This window comes from Semicossyphus pulcher, unplaced genomic scaffold (genome assembly GCF_022749685.1).
Source record: "Semicossyphus pulcher isolate SPU_LCO1_2020_fin unplaced genomic scaffold, fSemPul1.0.p SCAF_14, whole genome shotgun sequence".
In the NCBI taxonomy this organism is placed as follows: domain Eukaryota; kingdom Metazoa; phylum Chordata; class Actinopteri; order Labriformes; family Labridae; genus Semicossyphus; species Semicossyphus pulcher.
The window spans coordinates 31755624-31777537 of NW_027211648.1; the positions used below are offsets into that span (position 1 = coordinate 31755624).

A 21914-nucleotide genomic window follows, 5' to 3' on the forward strand; every position below is an offset into this window, starting at 1 on the left:
AAGTATACAAACTAAAAATATGAAAAGTAGACCCCATTATGTCCTTAAAAAGCACAACATTTTTATAGTTGAACAATTTCTCTAGCACAAAGTATGCAGAAGTAGTATAGCAGTCAAAAAAATGTACGGAAGAAGAATGAGAAAAAAAAAAAAAGAACAGGATAATGAAATAATTTCAAAATAATTACATTGTGTCAAATTATTGATTTCATATGTAAAAAGCAGTGTCATAAGCGGGATAGTGTATAGTCAGCTGGTTGTCATTGCGGAATGGAACCCCTAAAAGTGAGCAGGACCCCGGCCGACGCAAAGCAAAATATTTTTCTTTCAAAAACGGCGTCTCGTTTTATTATATTCTGTTTTTAATATTTTATTGTACTGTATATTTTAACTGTTTTTTAAGTGTTTAATTTCAACATGAATGATTCACCAAAATGTTCCTGCTTTACAGTAAAAGGGCCGTGGACAGGAAAGAAAGGAGCAGCAGGAGCAGCCTGACCTCCTGTTTCTGCAGGACACACACACACACACACACACACACACACACACACACAGAGAAGGTGAGAAATGAGATGAAGTTTAATGTCATCAGTTTCCTTTTCATCACTCAGAAACACAAATGACTGCAGATACAGAGACGAGGAGGACCAGGACATGTGTTCAAGCTCGGAGGTCTCACACACACACACACGCTCAGGTACAGGTGTCTGTAGAAAAGCAGCACACACACTGAACGTCACATGGTGCATAAAAATACAGATTTGTGATTACGCTCATACAGACGAGAGATAAAAACAAAGCGATCCAGCAATTAGTCATGTCCTCAAGGTCACGCTGACCATGTTTCCTTCACACCTGCATCAGGTGTGAGCTGACAACACGACAGGGTTCACCTTCACCTCCTTCCTTACACCTCCTGTGCGGGTGATGGACACTTTGTTTAAATGTGAAATTAAAGCTGTGATGATGTGAGCCCACATTCCTACAGCAGGAAACATCAAACTCATCAAACGGAGGAGCATCAGTCCTGTAAGACAACGACAGGAGATTTTATTTAGACAGTAAGGTCTGAGGGCCAAACTCACTCAAGGCTTGTTCAGCTTGTGCACCAGCTTGACCTGGTCAAATGACACAAAAAGACTCCGCCTCATTCTCCAAACACATGCAGAGGGTTGAATGTACCCCAAAGTGCGCTGCAGAGCACACATCATGTCTGTGCTCCAGTGCCGTTTGCGCATATTTAAATGAGTCGTTATGACGACATTCGGGGCAAATTTGGCCCCTCTCTACATAAATGAGCCTCGTTTGTAAAGCACCTAATTTACAAACGGCGCAGTAGCCTATTATAAGGGCTATCACGCTCTGAGTTTACAGTGATCATGATGACAATTCACCTTTTGTGTTATTAAAAATGTATTTGTCTGTAAAAACATTCTGTTAATAATATTCTGTCATCTTATTATAATTGGGAGATCAGTCAGTCCGGGACTGTGCGAGGCTCAACCACGACACACGGGCACACTTTTTCCACGTATGGAGCCGTTACACAGGATGGGGATTATACGGGCGAGCTGCTGTTGTGAGCTCATTTTAAAAAAGAAGCTGTATTGGAGACAGCGACACTAGTAAACACCGGTTGAGTCTGGACTTTACAAAAAACTGTCAAAGAGTTGCCCCCTCCTCTCCCTGCTCATCTTCGATCTGTGCATGGAGTTGAGCTCCATCAGTGTGGAGCTCAGTTAATGCCTGAGAGCGCAGCACCGCATGGAGGTGCAGACAGCTTCTCTCCACAATCAGACAAAAAACAAGAGCAAACTGCACAGATCTGTAAAACTTTATGGGCGTGTTTGCGCTTCAATATCATCAGTGGCCCCAATTCATTCTTAGTGAATTCCCCCCTTAATGTTGAAATAAAACTCTCAATGTTAATGCCACATAAAGGATAAAATTAATCAGATAAAGAATACAATTAATCAGATAAAGGATAAAATTAATCAGGAGAAATTTTTTTCAGACATTAAGAGATTTTGTTTTTAACATCTTAAACTCGTCCGCGGGTTAAACAAGATATAACATTAAACCTTCACTCTCATGTCTCTGTGTCCGGTATAGAGCTGGAGGCTAGGATTACCCTAGTTTAGCATAATGCTTCCTTAGCTTTATGTTAGACTATGCTAAGCTACGTAACTGTAAAACATGAGTATCTGAATGAGACTACATCTGATCATGAAACAGTGAAGTTTACGAAGAGTGATGAAGTCAAACGTTCACTGTTGAAGTTAAGTTTAAGTTGAATTAAACATGAATGTTTTATGTTGTGTGGTGATGTTTTATGTCGTGTGAAGATGTTTTATGTTGTGATGATGTTTTATGTCGTGTGAAGATGTTTTATGTTGTGATGATGTTTTATGTTGTGATGATGTTTTATGTTGTGATGATTTATGTCGTGATGATGTTTTATGTTGTGATGATTTATGTCGTGATGATGTTTTATGTCGTGTGAAGATGTTTTATGTTGTGATGATGTTTTATGTCGTGTGAAGATGTTTTATGTTGTGATGATGTTTTATGTCGTGTGAAGATGTTTTATGTTGTGATGATGTTTTATGTCGTGATGATGTTTTATGTTGTGATGATGTTTTATGTCGTGTGATGATGTTTTACGTTGTGATGTTTTAGTTGTGATGATGTTTTATGTCGTGTGATGATGTTTTATGTCGTGTGATGATGTTTTATGTTGTGATGATGTTTTAGTTGTGATGATGTTTTATGTCGTGTGATGATGTTTTATGTTGTGATGATGTTTTATGTCGTGTGATGATGTTTTATGTTGTGATGATTTATGTCGTGATGATGTTTTATGTCGTGTGAAGATGATTTATGTCGTGATGATGTTTTATGTCGTGTGAAGATGTTTTATGTTGTGATGATGTTTTATGTCGTGTGAAGATGTTTTATGTTGTGATGATGTTTTATGTCGTGATGATGTTTTATGTTGTGATGATGTTTTATGTCGTGTGATGATGTTTTACGTTGTGATGTTTTAGTTGTGATGATGTTTTATGTCGTGTGATGATGTTTTATGTCGTGTGATGATGTTTTATGTTGTGATGATGTTTTATGTCGTGTGATGATGTTTTATGTTGTGATGATGTTTTATGTCGTGTGAAGATGTTTTATGTCGTGATGATGTTTTATGTCGTGTGAAGATGTTTTATGTTGTGATGATGTTTTATGTCGTGATGATGTTTTATGTTGTGATGTTTTATGTCGTGTGATGTTTTATGTCGTGATGATGTTTTATGTTGCGATGATGTTTTATGTTGTGATGATGTTTTATGTCGTGTGAAGATGTTTTATGTCATGATGATGTTTTATGTCGTGTGAAGATGTTTTATGTCGTGATGATGTTTTATGTCGTGTGAAGATGTTTTATGTTGTGATGTTTTATGTCGTGATGATGTTTTATGTTGTGATGTTTTATGTCGTGTGATGTTTTATGTCGTGATGATGTTTTATGTTGTGAAGATGTTTTATGTTGTGATGTTTTGTCGTGTGATGTTTTATGTCGTGAAGATGTTTTATGTCGTGTGATGTTTTATGTCGTGTGAAGATGTTTTATGTTGTGATGATTTTTTATGTCGTGAAGATGTTTTATGTTGTGATATTTTATGTCGTGATGATGTTTTATGTCATGTGATGATGTTTTATGTCGTGTGATGTTTTATGTTGTGATGATGTTTTATGTCGTGATGATGTTTTATGTTGTGATGATGTTTTATGTCGTGTGATGATGTCGTGATGATGTTTTATGTCGTGTGATGATGCTTTATGTCGTGATGTTTTATGTTGTGATGATGTTTTGTGTTGTGTGATGATGTTTTATGTTTTGATGATGATTTATGTTTTGATGATAACTTCTGATCTCTGGATGGATGATAGACTGATAGATTCAGCAACCAGGTTACATGTTCTTTATGCTCAGCTAGGCTAATCACCTCCTGACTTCTGCTGTGTATAAATGCTAAACAAAGAGACAATTCTTCTGTCAGTTGTGATGTCATTAATAATGTGTTGTAAACATGATCATGGTCAGAATAAATGTCCCTCTTCTGCTGCCGTACTTTTACATCGAGAGGCAGGAGTGACTGCTAGCAGTTCAGAATACCAACACAGTGGCAATTTAATGGTTTTATAATATTCACTTTAATTATACAGGAGAGGTGACTGATTTGAGAGTCCTACTTAACCTTTCTTCAGCCCCCACTGACCTCTGACCGGGAATAGGACTTGGATGATCCTCATACAGTAACATAAACAGAAGTGTGTCCCTGCACCGCTGTCGCACACACCTCACCTCTTTACCTCACACACTATAATACAGGACCCTTTAAACTCAGTACTTTCTGTGTGGGCGGAGCCTCACGTCCCCCGTCACAGAGTGTCGTGTGTCTGATGTTGTCGTCTCTTCCTGTACAAACTCTTAAACCTGATCTTTGATCAGAGCTCAGGCTGACCGTTACTTCACACACAGATCATTGTTTATGAAGACACACACAACTTTACTGCTGCTTGGCTGCAAACACAACCAGACTTCCTGCAGATTTTCAGATTAAAGTTACCTGACTGGTTACTTCTCTCACTGAGCATCAGAGCGTTACACTGGAACATGTGGACGACCGAATACAGCTGAGATATTTTCAGTGAAACACTGAGTTTCTAGAGTCCATTATAATACATAAAGGGTGAGGTAATGAGGGGAGACAGGGGTTAAACAGGGGAGACTCATGGCTGCATTCTTTACACCAGAGTGTCAAGAAGTGTCCCATGTTTCCCTCCGTGCTGCGTTCACGGTCAGTCTGTTTGTTCCTGTGTGTTTAACACAAAGGGAGTAAAAGTTTAATCAGCCTCATTTTACACAGAAATGATTCATCGATGCTGAATATGGCTTCTCAACATCAGAGATCATCACTGAACATAAACTCATTCATACAGAGCGACGGTCTCCATCATCACAGGGAACCACATCAGCTCCATCAGCCTGAACCACCTGATGAAGCTTTAAACATACAGAGAGAGGAGCTGGTCCGGGGTCAGCTCACACACATGCACGTGCACGTGCACGCGCACGCGCACGCACACGCACGCACACGCACGCACACGCACATGCGCACACGCACATGCGCACACGCACACGCTCACACACAAACACTAACACACACACTGCATCAGAGACAGTTTGTGGAGGTAGCCTCCTCACACCTCCCTCCCTCTCTCTCTTGTCTGTAACCCTGACATGTTTCCATTCTGAAGATCACTTAATATAGATGCTTATATATTTATATATATATATTTATATATATAAATATATATATAGACATATATATATATACATACATATATATGTCACATGTTGGAGGCTCTAACGGTCGGCGTGTTGAACAGTTCTGCAGCGACGACATGTAAAGCTGATGAAGAGTCAGAAACGTGTTTCAGAGACTAAATAAATAACAGCAGTGAGACGATCATTCACTCTTCTCTCTGTCTTCAGTCCGGCTGACGCTCAGGTCGGACGCCTCCCTTTGGCCTTTCTCCATGGAGTCCAGATCTACGTCTCCTCTGACCTCCTCCTGCTCTGCCTCTCCGTTAGCCTCCACTTTCATCCCATACGCTTCCTGACCGTTCAGCAGGAGGCCGTGCTCCTCCTCAGGGATCTCTTGCCCCTCCTCCACCTCCTCCAGCTTCCGCAGGATGATGGGGAGCTTTGAATCTGCATCAGTGTTCTCCAGCAGAGCGATGTCACTCTCCTCGTAGCGAGGCAGCGGAGCGTCCTCCTCCAGCTTCTTCTCAAAGTGAAGCCGTTTGGCTCGCCCACTGCCCGACGCCTTCTCCAGGATCTGCTTCTCCGCCAGGCGCAGCTGGATCGCCACGCGGGAGTGGAGGGACAGGTCGGGCTTCTCCAGCAGAGAGCGGTCCTCCTGAAAAACAGAGAGGGAGAGGAGGAGGGAAGGAGGGACGGAGGTGAACATACTGAATGTAACTGGATGCCTCTGGATGTCTGAATAAATAAACGATCAGGCTGTTTGGTGGTGGTTTAAACTATAGACTTGTTAGGACGAGCCGTCCTAAAACTAGTTGCTATGGCAACCACAGACACTTTTAACCCCTCTGTCATCTTTAACAAGAGCTCGGGGTCCATGAGACAAACCTCTGACGTGGTCTTGTAGGTCTTGAGCAGCAGAGCAGCTCGGTTCTCCAGGAACGTCCACAGCTTGATCTCGTTCTCCCAGCTGACGGGGAACTCACTGTTTCCCAGAGTGAAGATCTTATTGATGGCTCCGTCTCCCAGAAGGTAGTCCTTCAGCTCCTCTGAAACCACACACAAAGTTACAAAAGAAACCACAGAGGACCATCAGGGAGAGAGGCTCACTCCATGAGGAGGTGAGATGTTATAATGTGGACCTACAGGAGGGTTAAACTAGACTGTGTTAGAGCGTCTCATGCTGTCAGAGAGTGTCAGAAACACTTGTTTACTACATAACCTGACCTGGAACTGTGTGTGTGTGTGTGTGTCTCACCCTCAGTCATGCAGAAGACTCTGAGGAAGGCAAGCAGCTGAGCAGAGATGGGAGGTTCATTACAGTGCAGAGCAAAGACACACGACCTGAAAACACACACACACACACACACACACACACAGGCGATAAGTAATAATATATCAGTGACATGAAGAAACACACTGAGCATGTGTGAACAGTGTGAGCGGTCCCCTCAGACAGGTTAAAGGAACAGTGAGATAAACTCACCTGTGTTCATGTTCATTACATATTAACTTTCATATTTACATGCGTCATGTGTGTTTATAAACTAACATGTTGTTGACTTTCACTCTTAACAGGTGAAACATGTGGAGAGGATCTATCAGGTGTACTACTGCTCTGTGTGTCTGACAGTCAGCTGAGTGACTGAGAGCATAAAACTCTGAGATCCTCCACATGATGACCATACAACATCCTAACATCCTAACAATACATCACAGAGACATAATAACATCCTAACACTATAACATTACATCACCGAGACATCCTAACACTATAACATTACATCACAGAGACATAATAACATCCTCACACTATAACATTACATCACCGAGACATCCTAATACTATAACATTACATCACAGAGACATAACACTATAACATTACATCACAGAGACATTATAACATCCTAACACTATAACATTACATCACGAGACATCCTAACACTATAACATTACATCACAGAGACATAATAACATCCTAACACTATAACATTACATCAACGAGACATTATAACATCCTAACACTATAAAATTACATCACCGAGACATTCTAACACTATAACATTACATCACAGAGACATTATAACATCCTAACACTATAACATTACATCACGAGACATCCTAACACTATAACATTACATCACAGAGACATTATAACATCCTAACACTATAACATTACATCACCGAGACATCCTAACACTATAACATTACATCACAGAGACATAATAACATCCTAACACTATAACATTACATCAACGAGACATTATAACATCCTAACACTATAAAATTACATCAGCGAGACATTCTAACATCCTAACACTATAACATTACATCAACGAGACATTCTAACATTCTAACACTATAACATTACATCAGCGAGACATTCTAACATCCTAACACTATAACATTACATCACGAGACATAATAACATCCTAACACTATAACATTACATCAGCGAGACATTATAACATTCTAACACTATAACATTACATCACGAGACATAATAACATCCTAACACTATAAAATTACATCACCGAGACATTCTAACACTATAACATTACATCACAGAGACATTATAACATCCTAACACTATAACATTACATCACGAGACATCCTAACACTATAACATTACATCACAGAGACATTATAACATCCTAACACTATAACATTACATCACCGAGACATCCTAACACTATAACATTACATCACAGAGACATAATAACATCCTAACACTATAACATTACATCAACGAGACATTATAACATCCTAACACTATAAAATTACATCAGCGAGACATTCTAACATCCTAACACTATAACATTACATCAACGAGACATTCTAACATTCTAACACTATAACATTACATCAGCGAGACATTCTAACATCCTAACACTATAACATTACATCACGAGACATAATAACATCCTAACACTATAACATTACATCAGCGAGACATTATAACATTCTAACACTATAACATTACATCACGAGACATAATAACATCCTAACACTATAACATTACATCAGCGAGACATTATAACATTCTAACACTATAACATTACATCACAGAGACATTATAACATCCTAACACTATAACATTACATCACAGAGACATAATAACATCCTAACACTATAACATTACATCACAGAGACATAATAACATCCTAACACTATAACATTACATCACAGAGACATTATAACATCCTAACACTATAACATTACATCACCGAGACATCCTAACACTATAACATTACATCACAGAGACATAATAACATCCTAACACTATAACATTACATCACAGAGACATAATAACATCCTAATACTATAACATTACATCACAGAGACATAACACTATAACATTACATCACAGAGACATTATAACATCCTAACACTATAACATTACATCACGAGACATCCTAACACTATAACATTACATCACAGAGACATAATAACATCCTAACACTATAACATTACATCAACGAGACATTATAACATCCTAACACTATAAAATTACATCACCGAGACATTCTAACACTATAACATTACATCACAGAGACATTATAACATCCTAACACTATAACATTACATCACGAGACATCCTAACACTATAACATTACATCACAGAGACATTATAACATCCTAACACTATAACATTACATCACCGAGACATCCTAACACTATAACATTACATCACAGAGACATTATAACATCCTAACACTATAACATTACATCAACGAGACATTATAACATCCTAACACTATAAAATTACATCAGCGAGACATTCTAACATCCTAACACTATAACATTACATCAACGAGACATTCTAACACTATAACATTACATCAGCGAGACATTCTAACATCCTAACACTATAACATTACATCACGAGACATAATAACATCCTAACACTATAACATTACATCAGCGAGACATTATAACATTCTAACACTATAACATTACATCACGAGACATAATAACATCCTAACACTATAACATTACATCAGCGAGACATTATAACATTCTAACACTATAACATTACATCACAGAGACATTATAACATCCTAACACTATAACATTACATCACAGAGACATAATAACATCCTAACACTATAACATTACATCACAGAGACATTATAACATCCTAACACTATAACATTACATCACCGAGACATCCTAACACTATAACATTACATCACAGAGACATAATAACATCCTAACACTATAACATTACATCACAGAGACATAATAACATCCTAACACTATAACATTACATCACAGAGACATTATAACATCCTAACACTATAACATTACATCACCGAGACATCCTAACACTATAACATTACATCACAGAGACATAATAACATCCTAACACTATAACATTACATCACAGAGACATAATAACATCCTAACACTATAACATTACATCAACGAGACATCCTAACACTATAACATTACATCACAGAGACATAATAACATCCTAACACTATAACATTACATCACAGAGACATAATAACATCCTAACACTATAACATTACATCACCAAGACATTCTAACACTATAACATTACATCACGAGACATTCTAACATCCTAACACTATAACATTACATCACAGAGACATCCTAACACTATAACATTACATCACAGAGACATAATAACATCCTAACACTATAACATTACATCACGAGACATGTTAACACTATAACATTACATCACCGAGACATTCTAACATCCTAACACTATAACATTACATCACCGAGACATTCTAACACTATAACATTACATCACGAGACATTACAACATCCTAACACTATAACATTACATCACGAGACATGTTAACACTATAACATTACATCACCGAGACATTCTAACATCCTAACATTACATCACCGAGACATTATAACATCCTAACATTACATCACCGAGACATTATAACATCCTTACACTACAACATTACATCACGAGACATTATAACACTATGACATTACATCACCGAGACATTACAACATCCTAAAATTACATCACCGAGACATAACATCCTAACACTATAACATTACATTACCGAAACATTCTAACATCCTAAGACTATAACATTACATCACAGAGACATTGTAACATCCCAACACTATAACATTACATCACAGAGACATTATAACATCCTAACATCATAACACTATAACATAGTAAGCTCCCTCTGAGGTCATTCAGCAGAGAGATTGCTTCCTCCTCTCTTAGTGAACTGATGGATGTGATGATGTGCAGCACAGTCACATTATTACACTGTAAAAACACATCAGTCTCCTGCTGCTCTTATTCAATTATCTCTCTGTGCACATACTGTCTGCTAGAAACACTGTGTATAATGTGCTGTTTGCTCTCTGCTCTGTGTTAAAGCAGAGGTTTCCTCACAGTCTGATGAGAGCTGAACATGTCAGCATGTTTCCTTTGAACTGACCAGATCTGTCTATGTAACAGAAACATGCACGACTGCTTCATCTAATTTATCTGCAGAGATTCAGAGCGTTATCAATAAGAGATTAAAAGAGTCTGCGTTCAATTAAGAGGCGAATGATAAAGTGATAAACACGTTAATGATGAAAGTACTGGGAGGGGGGTAAATCATACTGGGCGGGAGTGAGCCTGAAGGCACACAGTGACCCACATCAGAGCCACACTGTGGCACTCTGACTCGTACGCAGGTACAGTAAAGAGAGATAGGAGGTGTAATGACAGTAGTATATTTGTAATCACGCAGGTATAGTAAAGAGATATAGGAGGTGTGATGACAGTTGTATATTTGTAATCACGCAGGTATAGTAAAGAGATATAGGAGGTGTGATGACAGTTGTATATTTGTAATCACGCAGGTATAGTAAAGAGATATAGGAGGTGTGATGACAGTTGTATATTTGTAATCACGCAGGTATAGTAAAGAGATATAGGAGGTGTGATGACAGTTGTATATTTGTAATCACGCAGGTATAGTAAAGAGATATAGGAGGTGTGATGACAGTTGTATATTTGTAATCACGCAGGTACAGTAAAGAGATATAGGAGGTGTGATGACAGTTGTATATTTGTACGTAAGCAGGTACAGTAAAGAAAGAGAGGAGGTGTGATGACAGTTGTATATTTGTACGTCGCAGGTACAGTAAAGAGATATAGTAGGTGTGATAACAGTTGTGTATTTGTACCTAAGCAGGTACAGTAAAGAGATATAGGTGGTGTGATGACAGAAGCATATTTGTACGTACGCAGGTATCCCAGCACGGGCGAGCACCTCGGCCTTCATGGCGTACAGACGCTCGCTCTTGCTGACACCCAGTTTGATCTTTACTCGGTCGTGAGCGTTTTCCTGGAAGAAGAAGCCGCTGTGGATCACGAACTCTGCGTTCGATCTCGTGCCGTAGAAGATGTAGATCTACAGAAAAAATATATTCATCATCATCATCATCACCTGCTCACCTGATCTGTAACTAGTCAGTATACAGGTGTGTGTGTGTCCTCACCTGTTCGTTCTCCTTGTAGTCCTGTAGAGCCACACACTCACAGCGATCATCCTCCAGGTTATATCCTGTGGTGATCTGTTCAAAGACACATCATTTATACACATTTTATCTTATTTTGATGTTTTTTTTATAATTAGTGTTTTAATGTTAACTCATATCTCTCTGTGTGTTTGTTTCATCATCAGACCAACAACAGTCCATCATGTTCAGATTAATTAACAACAAATGTGATTCCTGATTCCTGTTTCGTCTATTGATGGCAGAATTCATCTATTTACGTAATGTGTGTGTGTGTGTGTGTGTGTGTGTGTGTGTGAGTGTGTGTGAGTGCGTGTTTCTGTGAGTGAGTGAGTGACTGAGCACACACCAGTCCGTTAGTGTGGTTGCACATGTCCCACAGGGGGATGAGAGCCAGAGTGATCCGGCTGCCATCCTCAGTGGGGATCTGGTTCTGACGAGTCATCACCGAGGACACTGCCCACCTGTTACCATCAACCAATCAGAAACAGCCAATCACAACCCAAAGATGTCACTGAGATTTAATGACAATAGACAGGTTGAAAGGATGCTGAAATAACTACATCAGGATTCAGGTTTGTAAACTGTCGGTTTATTATATAACTAAAGGTAACTTTGATGAACTAAAACGACAAAGAACTACAGGCTGATTGGTGTTAATTTGTGCCAATAAAGAATTAGAATGAATCACTTTATTGTTTTGGTGTATGTGTGTCTTCTTAGATACAAACAAGGGGGGCTCCAAGGAAAAAAGGTTGGGAACCACTGAGGTAGAGGATAAACAATAAACAATTTAAACACACACACACACAGACTGACCTATAGTCGTCGTAGGTGAAACTGTCCTTTAGGGGCAGTTTGCTGGCAGCAGGATTAGTCTGAGGAAGAAGAGGAACACAGAGAGAGTTTCATTATGAGTATGTGTGTGTGTGCATGTTGATCTGTTGATTCATGTGGGTTTCTTCCGGGCAGTGGGATCGCTTCAGTGGCTTTAACATCAATCCGTGCTTCGACATGTATCATACAGTGACCTGTGTTTTTTTTGCACGCGTGTGCATGTGATCACGTCATCAATGACGCGCCGACGTTACGTCGACTAAATTGATGGAAGAGTCCACTTGAAAAAATCAGAAGTCGTGCAACCCTGTGAGTGTGTGTGTGTGTGTGTGTGTGTGTGTGTGTGTGTGTGTCTCCATGGTCCCATTTTCTTTTGGCCTTTTGCCTTTATTAGATAGGACCGAGGTGAGACAGGAAATGTAGGGAGCAGAGAATGGGGGATGACATGCATCAAATGGGTCGGCAGATCGGGAGTCGAACCTGCAATAAGTGCAACGAGGACTGTAGCCTCTGTACATGGGGCGCCTGCTCTACCAACTGAGCTAAACAGTGCCCCATGGTCCCAATTTTACAACAGAAATAAACATGTTTACAGCCTGGTACAAAAAATACTTTAAGCTAAATAGCTAATTTTATTGTTCAAGATAACTGTACGGGGGATTAATTTTTTTTATAACACCCCTGTTATAATAATATTAAGCCTTAAATTATAGGGGCTGGGTCACTTGAGTGACAGGTGGATCCTGCTGGCTGTCTGTAGACGTCAACACAGACACTGAGCTTAACTTCACCTGTTTGTGTTGTTGGAGCCTTTAGAGGACAAATAATCTCTCTGTGGGATTTATGGAACTTTCTGTCCGTGAAAGAAGTCTGAGCTCCAGCTTTTCGGTGAGTTAAATCCTAGTATCATTGTATTGACATATTTTTAGCACTAAGTAGCAGGCATACAGTGCTTGCTTTAGCTGCTTGTTAGCCTGTTCAGTGTTTAGCAAACATTTATTTAATCGTCAGCCAGTCAGTAGGAGTCAGAAGTTGTTGGCTTTTCCCCGGAGAGATTACAGCGGACCGTAGTGATGAGAAGTGTCACGTGTTACGTGTTGTTTACCCGCCACTACCTCACTGGGCGAGCGAGCGAGCGGCGAGTCCACTATTTCTGTAGTCTGATCAATAAACACCTGTAGTCAGTCACCACCACAAACGGGAAAGTTAAACAAGCTCATTCACGACACAATCAACCAGCAAAATAGACACTCAGTAAACAATTAAGCACAACAGAGTAATTTCAATTTAAATGTATTATCATTGCAAAAGGGAAAACAAAGACCACAGGAACACGTTCCTTCCGGAAGTGCAAATGTCCAGTACGGGATTCCTTTTAACCAGTCCACAATCAACAACTTAAAGCGGTTCATCCAAGTCAACCTTTTGCATTTTCAGTTCAATTTAGTTCATTTCCAACAGAAAACAATATTGCAATCCAATGCAGAAAAGGGTTATGACAAAACTGGTAAAGTGCACGCATCTGACTAGAGTCCAGTTGGTCCAGTTTGGATTTTACATGCAGCCGCTGTATTTGCTGAGATCGCTACATCCCCTCCCTCTCTCTACTGTAGCTCTGCGCAGTGTCTCTCTACTGTAGCTCTGCGCAGTGTCTCTCTACTGTAGCTCTGCGCAGTCTCTCTCTACTGTAGCTCTGCGCAGTGTCTCTCTACTGTAGCTCTGCGCAGTGTCTCTACTGTAACTCTGCGCAGTCTCTCTCTACTGTAGCTCTGCGCAGTCTCTCTCTACTGCAGCTCTGCGCAGTGTCTCTACTGTAACTCTGCGCAGTCTCTCTCTACTGCAGCTCTGCGCAGTGTCTCTACTGTAGCTCTGCGCAGTCTCTCTCTACTGTAGCTCTGCGCAGTGTCTCTACTGCAGCTCTGCGCAGTCTCTCTCTACTGTAGCTCTGCGCAGTGTCTCTACTGCAGCTCTGCACAGTGTCTCTACTGTAGCTCTGCGCAGTCTCTCTCTACTGCAGCTCTGCGCAGTGTCTCTACTGTAGCTCTGCGCAGTCTCTCTCTACTGTAGTTCTGCGCAGTGTCTCTACTGTAGCTCTGTGCAGTCTCTCTCTACTGCAGCTCTGCGCAGTGTCTCTACTGTAGCTCTGTGCAGTCTCTCTCTACTGCAGCTCTGCACAGTGTCTCTACTGTAGCTCTGCGCAGTCTCTCTCTACTGTAGCTCTGCGCAGTCTCTCTCTACTGTAGTTCTGCGCAGTGTCTCTACTGTAGCTCTGCGCAGTGTCTCTACTGCAGCTTTGTGCAGTGTCTCTACTGTAGCTCTGCACACATCTCACCTACATCTCACCTACATCTCATCTACTGTACATCTCCCTCCAGTATAGTAGTGTACAGCTCCTGCCTGTGGTCCATGACCTCCTTCAGACTAACAGAGCTACTTCCTGTCAGAGCGTCTCTGATAAAGACTCTGAGATCAAAGCGATGCATCTCTGCTGCCAGCTGCACATTAATAATGACTCATTATCATATTGATTGATTATAATCCCTCTATCTACAGTTCAAGCTGTTAAATAACATTTTCATCATTATCTGTCTCTGTAACACGTCTGTGATCATTTAAAGACAAACTGAATCTGTCCATAAATTAACACACAGCTGATATAAATGCAAATCACTGAGAGACACTTCATGATGACAAGTTTATATGATATCAGTGACCATCATCCATAGTTCAAATACATATCAAACACTCTGTACTTATATCTATATCTGACCCAATGTCTCCCCCTGCTGGTCATGGTGCAGGGTTTCAGATGCATGACTGAACTGAACATGTTTTATATTTCAGGAGTCTTTAGTCTTGGCTCCCATTGGCTGAAAATAAACAATGGGAGCGCTCTCTGCACCAAACAGGAAGCAGTTAACCGAAAGGATACATATGGAGGGGACTCCTAGCTCGTAATGCTAACCCAGCTAACATTAGGACTTCACAGGAGTCACAGCAGTAAACTGAATCCAGTGCACACACAGGGACAACAGCGGCTCCTGATCCGCGGTTTACTTTTCTTCTTTTAAAGGTACACCAGGAGCATGATGGGAAATAATCTCAACAGGAATCATCTCGTTTTCTTTCACAGGACTGATGGTCCATCATCTGACATCTGATTTATACTAATCTTTATGAGTATTATATGTGTGTGTACAGTGTGTGTACAGTGTGTGTATAGTGTGTGTACAGCATGTCAGTACCTACAGTAGCTTATAGAAGTCAGCGTACTGGCGTACAAGTGTTCTTTTACTGGCTCATTGATAATAATGACTGGATTTACAGCACGTACATGTGTAGTACGTGTGTGTGTGTGTGTGTGTGTGTGTGTGTGTGTGTGAGTACAGTGTGTATCTACCTGCAGTAGTTTGTAGAAGTATGCATACTGCCGTGCGGTGTTCTTGTACTGGCTCAGGACGTCCTGTACAGCCTGAGTCCCCAGCAGCAGCTGCACCTCCTCCTGCTGGAAGTACAGAGGAGTGTCGTACTCCTGGGGAAGACTGCGGATGTACGGCAGCCATGATGAAGATGGGTCACACCGCTCACACAGCAGGTGGAAGGCCAGGGTCACATTCCCCATCGCCTGGAGGATCCTGTCCTGACTGTACAGAGGACCTGAGGAGGAGGAGGAGGAACTTTGTGTGCTCATATATTACATTAAATGACTGGTCCTGTTTGTCCTCTGCTCTACATGCTCCCTCTCTGACCCTGTGTTTGATACTGATCACATGGTCTTACCCAGCACTGAGCTCTGAGCTGACTCTACCGTCATCAGCATCTTCCTGGGGATCCACAGGAACAGCTCCTCTGCCTAAACACACACAGAAAAACAGTATCATTAAACCAGTGATATAAATCAGCCAGCTGCAGCAGGAGCTCCTGACACGGTGTGTCCTACAGAGTCAATCTGTTTCAAACATTAAGAAACACTCTGACTCTGAACCAGGAGTCTCTGTCCTGAGGTAGAGTCATACATGTTAGGGATGGGGTCAAGAGCTCCCATTAAGTGCTGTGGAAGGAGAAGGCGTCTGTGAGCTGATGCCGTTTGTTGATCCGGAGTACAAGCCACTATCACGCCGGACAACAGCTACGAGAGTGGAAAACATGTATGAGGAAAGCATTGATTTGCTCGGTAAGCCTATTTTTATTATTATCATCATCATTAAGTAAATTAAATATTTATTTTAACTTGGAATGTATGACTCGGCTGTTGATTTAGTTACGTGTGAAGCAACACAGAACAGAAGTCCATACAGTCCGCTTCGCTGTGACAGAATATTACAACAACATTAATTGAAGGGCCTGTTAAGGTTATTCAATAAATGCATTTGAAATTGTACTTGCTTTCCATTGTTGGCTATTTATTTACATTACTTTTAAAGTGTTAGTTAAAGTTTTCTTACAGGCATATAGCCGACTATTTCTGGGCCATGAGGTCCGTGTCCGATGGAATTTTTTTTAACGGTTAAAAAAATATATGAATTCACGAGTACTCGATTACTCGTTCATGACGTTATTAGATTACTCGAATATTGAAATTACTGGAAATGCCCATCCCTAACACATATAGAGGTACATAGTCCTGTTATTGTAATCACACCTTGATGTCTCTGGTGGCCTTCAGTCCATATCCCTCTGATCCAAAGTCTGACACTGAGAATCCGTCACAGGACGCTCCGTTCTCCTGAGCCCATGACATCAGCTCAGAGAATTGATCCTCCCTGCTGCCCTCAAACACCACCGATAGACCTGCACACACACACACACACACACACACACACACACAGTGATAATCATCATCATCAGTGTTTCTCACATTAAATCGCATGTCTCATATCTCTGCAGGCTTCACAGTCTCACCCTTCTGTTTCTTGCGGATCTTCTCCACCAGGCCTCTGATCTGCACATACTCCTCCCACTCTTTACCACCAGAGGGCGCTGCACTGCTACATTCTGGGAAACACATGATGACCATAAGCACCTCAAATACTTCAATATACAAAGCTATACGAACCTATGAGAAGATGATCAGTATTACATGTTCTATAATGCTTAATGGTTTGTTTTAGCAGACTGACTGTGCGCTGTCAGATCACATGTTAGATGTACAATAACACACAGTGTCAGACCCAGAGCATGTACCAGATCAGGTTCATTATGTCTCTAGAATAAACCACGGTCTTATATTTAGATGATAAATATGTATCTCTTAAATAAGCAGGCGAAGGTGTAAAGGTGTACATACTCTGCAGCAGCTCAGAGATCAGGTTCATCATCTCTTTGGGAGAAACGACGGCGCTCGCTCCTCCTGAACTCGACTTCTGAGTCTTAACTCGACTCTTTTTTCCCATGATGCTGATGGTCGACTGGCTGAGAGGACACACCAGTACACTGTTAGAGACTCATACTGGAATATATCACATATACATCATCTACATCAGTGCGAATGGGATGTAACACTTATATACACTGCCTGGCCATAAAAAAGGTCACACACTCTTATATTTCGTTGGACCGTCTTTAGCTTTGATTACAGCATGTATTCGCCGTGGCATCGTTTTGATAAGTTTATGCAATGTTACAACATTTATTTCTGTCCAGAGTTGCATTAATTTTTCGCCAAGATCTTGTATTGATGACGGGAGAGTCAGGCCGCTGCGTAAAGTCTTCTCCAGCACATCCCAAAGATGCTCAGTGGGGTGAAGGTCTGTACTCTGTGAAAAATCCACTGATGGAAAAACCTGGTGATTCAGGTAGTCAGCCAACCTCAGTTTTTGGGCACGTAACATTGCTGAACCTCGACCTGACCAACTGAAGCAACCCCAAATCATAACACTGCCCCCACAGGGTTGTTCGGTAGGCACTAGGCATGATGGGTGCTTCATCCGCCTCTCTTCTTACCCTGCTGCGCCCATCACTCTGGAACAGGGTCAATCTGGACTCATCAGACCACATGACCTTTTCCCATCCGTCCAGCGTCCAATCTTTATGCTCCCGAGCAAAGTGAAGCTTTTCTTCTGATAAGCCTCACTGATGAGAGGTTTTCTTAATGCTACACGACTGTTTAGTCCCAATCCCTCCAGTGCTCTTACCTTCACTCTTAAACATGGCCGTGAGTTCTACTGTTGATTGTTTATCGTTTGATTTTACCAAACGTTAAAGTGACCTCCAATCGCGATCAGTCAAGGTTTTTGTCCGACCAGATTACTTCCTTGAAGGTGATGGTTCACCTCTGTCCAGACAGTTCTCAACCCAGTTTTAGTTTCAGCATCTCCTCAGTTGTTTTCTTTGCTTGATGCAGGACAACAATTTCACCCTCTGAGACAGAGTCACATCCGTTCCACGACCACAGGATATGTCTTCTGACATGATTGTTTAAGAAATGAGAAGCTCCTCGCTGCATCAGTTCAGGTTAGATAACTTGTTGCCAGCTGAAACATGTTAATCACAGCAGTATTTATCCAATGGAAGGCTCTAAACTATTTGCTTAGTTAAATCCATGTGATGACTTTTTTGGGGCCAGGCAGTGAACATATTGACATTTGAAAGAACAGCCCAGTGTTTGCATGCAAAAAATAATGTGTGAACTCGTTTTCATCAGGTTCACATGTTTGAAGTCAAAGTCAACAGCCAAAATCAAACACAGTCTGAACAGCATAGACACTCTATCATTACACCCTTCACTCAGGAGAAACAGGACACGTCTGTGTCTGCAGGACAGACAGGAAGTAGATGTGGCGTACAGAATGAGCACAGTAAAGTCACATTAACAGATTCATATAAAGGGTTAGGGTTAGGGTTAACCCTAACTCTAACCCTAACCCTTATAAAATCGTACGCTCTCACCAGTTAACCACGACCCACCGACCCGGACCATTATAGCTGATGTCTCTGAGATTGTAGATGACCACAGCGGAGCTGATTGAGCTTCGTCTGTGATCCTCACAGCGGTGAAACAGAACTAAACAACAATTTCTCCCATAAACAGCATCCTGATTACTCCTTATAGTCTGCATGTGTCACTCTCAAACAAAACATACTGTGAGCACCACAAACCTGTACATCTGGACATTAGAAGGGAATATCGCTCACCTGGTTGGATAGCACTGAAGTAAGAAGCAGAGATGTTTTACTGACTTGGCTGAAGTAATCATCTAAAAATAACTGTTACACAACTATCTGAGACTGCAACTGCTTATTTTGGCCAAGATCGAGACCTGAAACTGGCAACGAAATGTTCATAAAAATACACTGACATGAAATAAAAGAGACTCCAAACTTATAACTTATCCCCCCGGGGATAAATAAAGTATTTCTAAAGTATATTCTGATAATGTTTTCACACAGCTCACCTGAGAGTGTGTGTCCCTGAGAGCTTCAGCCGGCCGTGTGTTCTGTTCTCAGGATAATCACCAGGATCATATCTTGTCTGATATCACACACAGCTCAGAGCCTGCCTGATGGTTCATTATGCACAGTAAGTCTGAGTGTTAGGCCTGAGGCTTCACACCAGCACACACACACACACACACACACACACACACTCCTTTAAATAGACCAAGTGTCAACGTCCAGTTTACACCAACAATTCAATCTCCTTCAGGCCTTAACACAGATAATGTGGATCCCTGCTTCCTCTGCAGCTGCTTCACTCACACACACACACACACACACACACACACACACACACACACATGCGCGCACACACGCACAGACACGGTATACCAGAGCAAAGGAAGACACAGAGGAGGGTGCATACATCTCTGATTGAGTTGTGTTGGACAGTCTCGCGGCAGCTCAGTGACGTCCAGCAGCAGCTGTGCTCCAAAACCAGACATTAAACAACAACTGGTCCAATACATGAATCAGCAGACACACAGCAACATTAACATTCATTTAGAGTCCTGTTTGTGAACACATGATGAATATCATCCAATATTCACTCTCTTTGTGAATATCATCCAATATTCACCCTCTAAGTTCACCAGCTGGGCTCTAACTGTGGCTGTGATGCTGAGCAGGTCATGTAACACTGCTTTATGAGACCTTTCAATGAAAACAGCTGGTGGACATGAGATGGAAAGGAGCAACAGAAACAATGAGCTGAAAGGGGATGAAAACCTGCTCAATGAGCAAGTCTGTCATTATTTCTTATAACAAATATCAGTGCAGATTAAACACAGTACAGTCTAGCTGAGATTTTGCTTTCAATCAGTGACTCTAAACCTTCTCTGCTTTCATTGTGAGGTGTAAAACATAATAACCTATAACATGCTTATCTACACACATCTGTGTGCTCCTGTTCAGACCTGAGTGAGCACAGTTAGCCTAAAATAAGACAGGTGAATCTTCAGGGCAGCACAAACATCCGACACAAATCGCCACCTGTTCACAGGGGAATGACAGTTAGCATTGTTTTTCACAGATGTTCCTCTGTTTCATTCTGTCATGTAGCCACATGTTAGCACACTGAACCATACAAACAATCAGTTTCTATATGTTTCCTATGCCAAGTGTGTTCCGGGTTTAATGTTGACATTGATTAAGGCATTGTAGCTACGGGCGCACACCAAACTACCAGTTCCACCAGTTAGCCCCCCGGGTTATTAGCACACTGTCCTGGTCCCAGTAGGCCAGCAGCTAGCATTAGCTTACAAGCACTGAGGACACACGCCCATCCGAGCAGAGACGTTATTGGACCAGAGCAGCTCATTCATCTCCACTGAACGCCACCATGCTAGCAGTTAGCAGCTAACTGCTAGCTGCTAAGCTGTCAAGTGGTAAAGGATCAGCCTGAGTTTTCAGGGAGCTAATCTGCTGGATTGGCTGGCTAGCTAGCCTTGGCTGCTAACACAGAGTCGCGTGTACAGCACATGCGCACATTAACATTGAATAACTGTGAACGGCAGGTCAGGACTTTTAAAGTGAACTATAAAAACGTTTTTTTCGGTTTCAGACATACCTTTATAAGTGACAGCAGCAGTTCCTCAGTTCCTGAACTGAAACCTACCGTGACTCAGCGCCGCCTCTGATTGGACGACTATCGAGATACACCCACAAAAACAGCACTAGATTATGGCGTTCTGATTGGCTGTTGAGCAGTACGCATGTGGCGCATAACAGCGACTGGTGGAAACGGCCCGCCCTCCCAGCGCTGCTTGTGATTGGACACATACTTTTTGAACGATTA

At 41.3% G+C, this 21914-nt stretch overlaps 1 protein-coding gene across 1 annotated transcript; it reads right to left on the reverse strand.

Moving 5' to 3' along the window:
- Nucleotides 1-110: 110 nt before the first annotated feature.
- On the reverse strand, nt 111-21734 carry setd3 (SET domain containing 3, actin histidine methyltransferase). Its single transcript, XM_069661963.1, has 13 exons — nt 21687-21734; nt 17970-18094; nt 17585-17677; nt 17325-17473; nt 16463-16535; nt 16083-16339; nt 12665-12723; nt 12195-12309; nt 11828-11902; nt 11573-11739; nt 6579-6664; nt 6209-6369; nt 111-5978 (listed from the first exon to the last, which is right to left on the reverse strand). Exons 2-13 carry the CDS (start codon nt 18073-18075, stop codon nt 5526-5528), a joined length of 1794 nt encoding a protein of 597 aa, XP_069518064.1. The 5' UTR covers nt 18076-18094; nt 21687-21734; the 3' UTR covers nt 111-5525.
- Nucleotides 21735-21914: the final 180 nt, after the last annotated feature.

Excerpts from the sequence above, each read along its gene's own strand:
- setd3 (XM_069661963.1), bottom strand. The coding sequence starts at position 18,075 with ATGGGAAAAAAGAGTCGAGTTAAGACTCAGAAGTCGAGTTCAGGAGGA. Across the intron at positions 17,678-17,969 it reads GATCTCTGAGCTGCTGCAGA|AATGTAGCAGTGCAGCGCCC; the intron begins GTATGTACACCT and ends TGTGTTTCCCAG. Across the intron at positions 12,310-12,664 it reads TTCACCTACGACGACTATAG|GTGGGCAGTGTCCTCGGTGA; the intron begins GTCAGTCTGTGT and ends TGATGGTAACAG.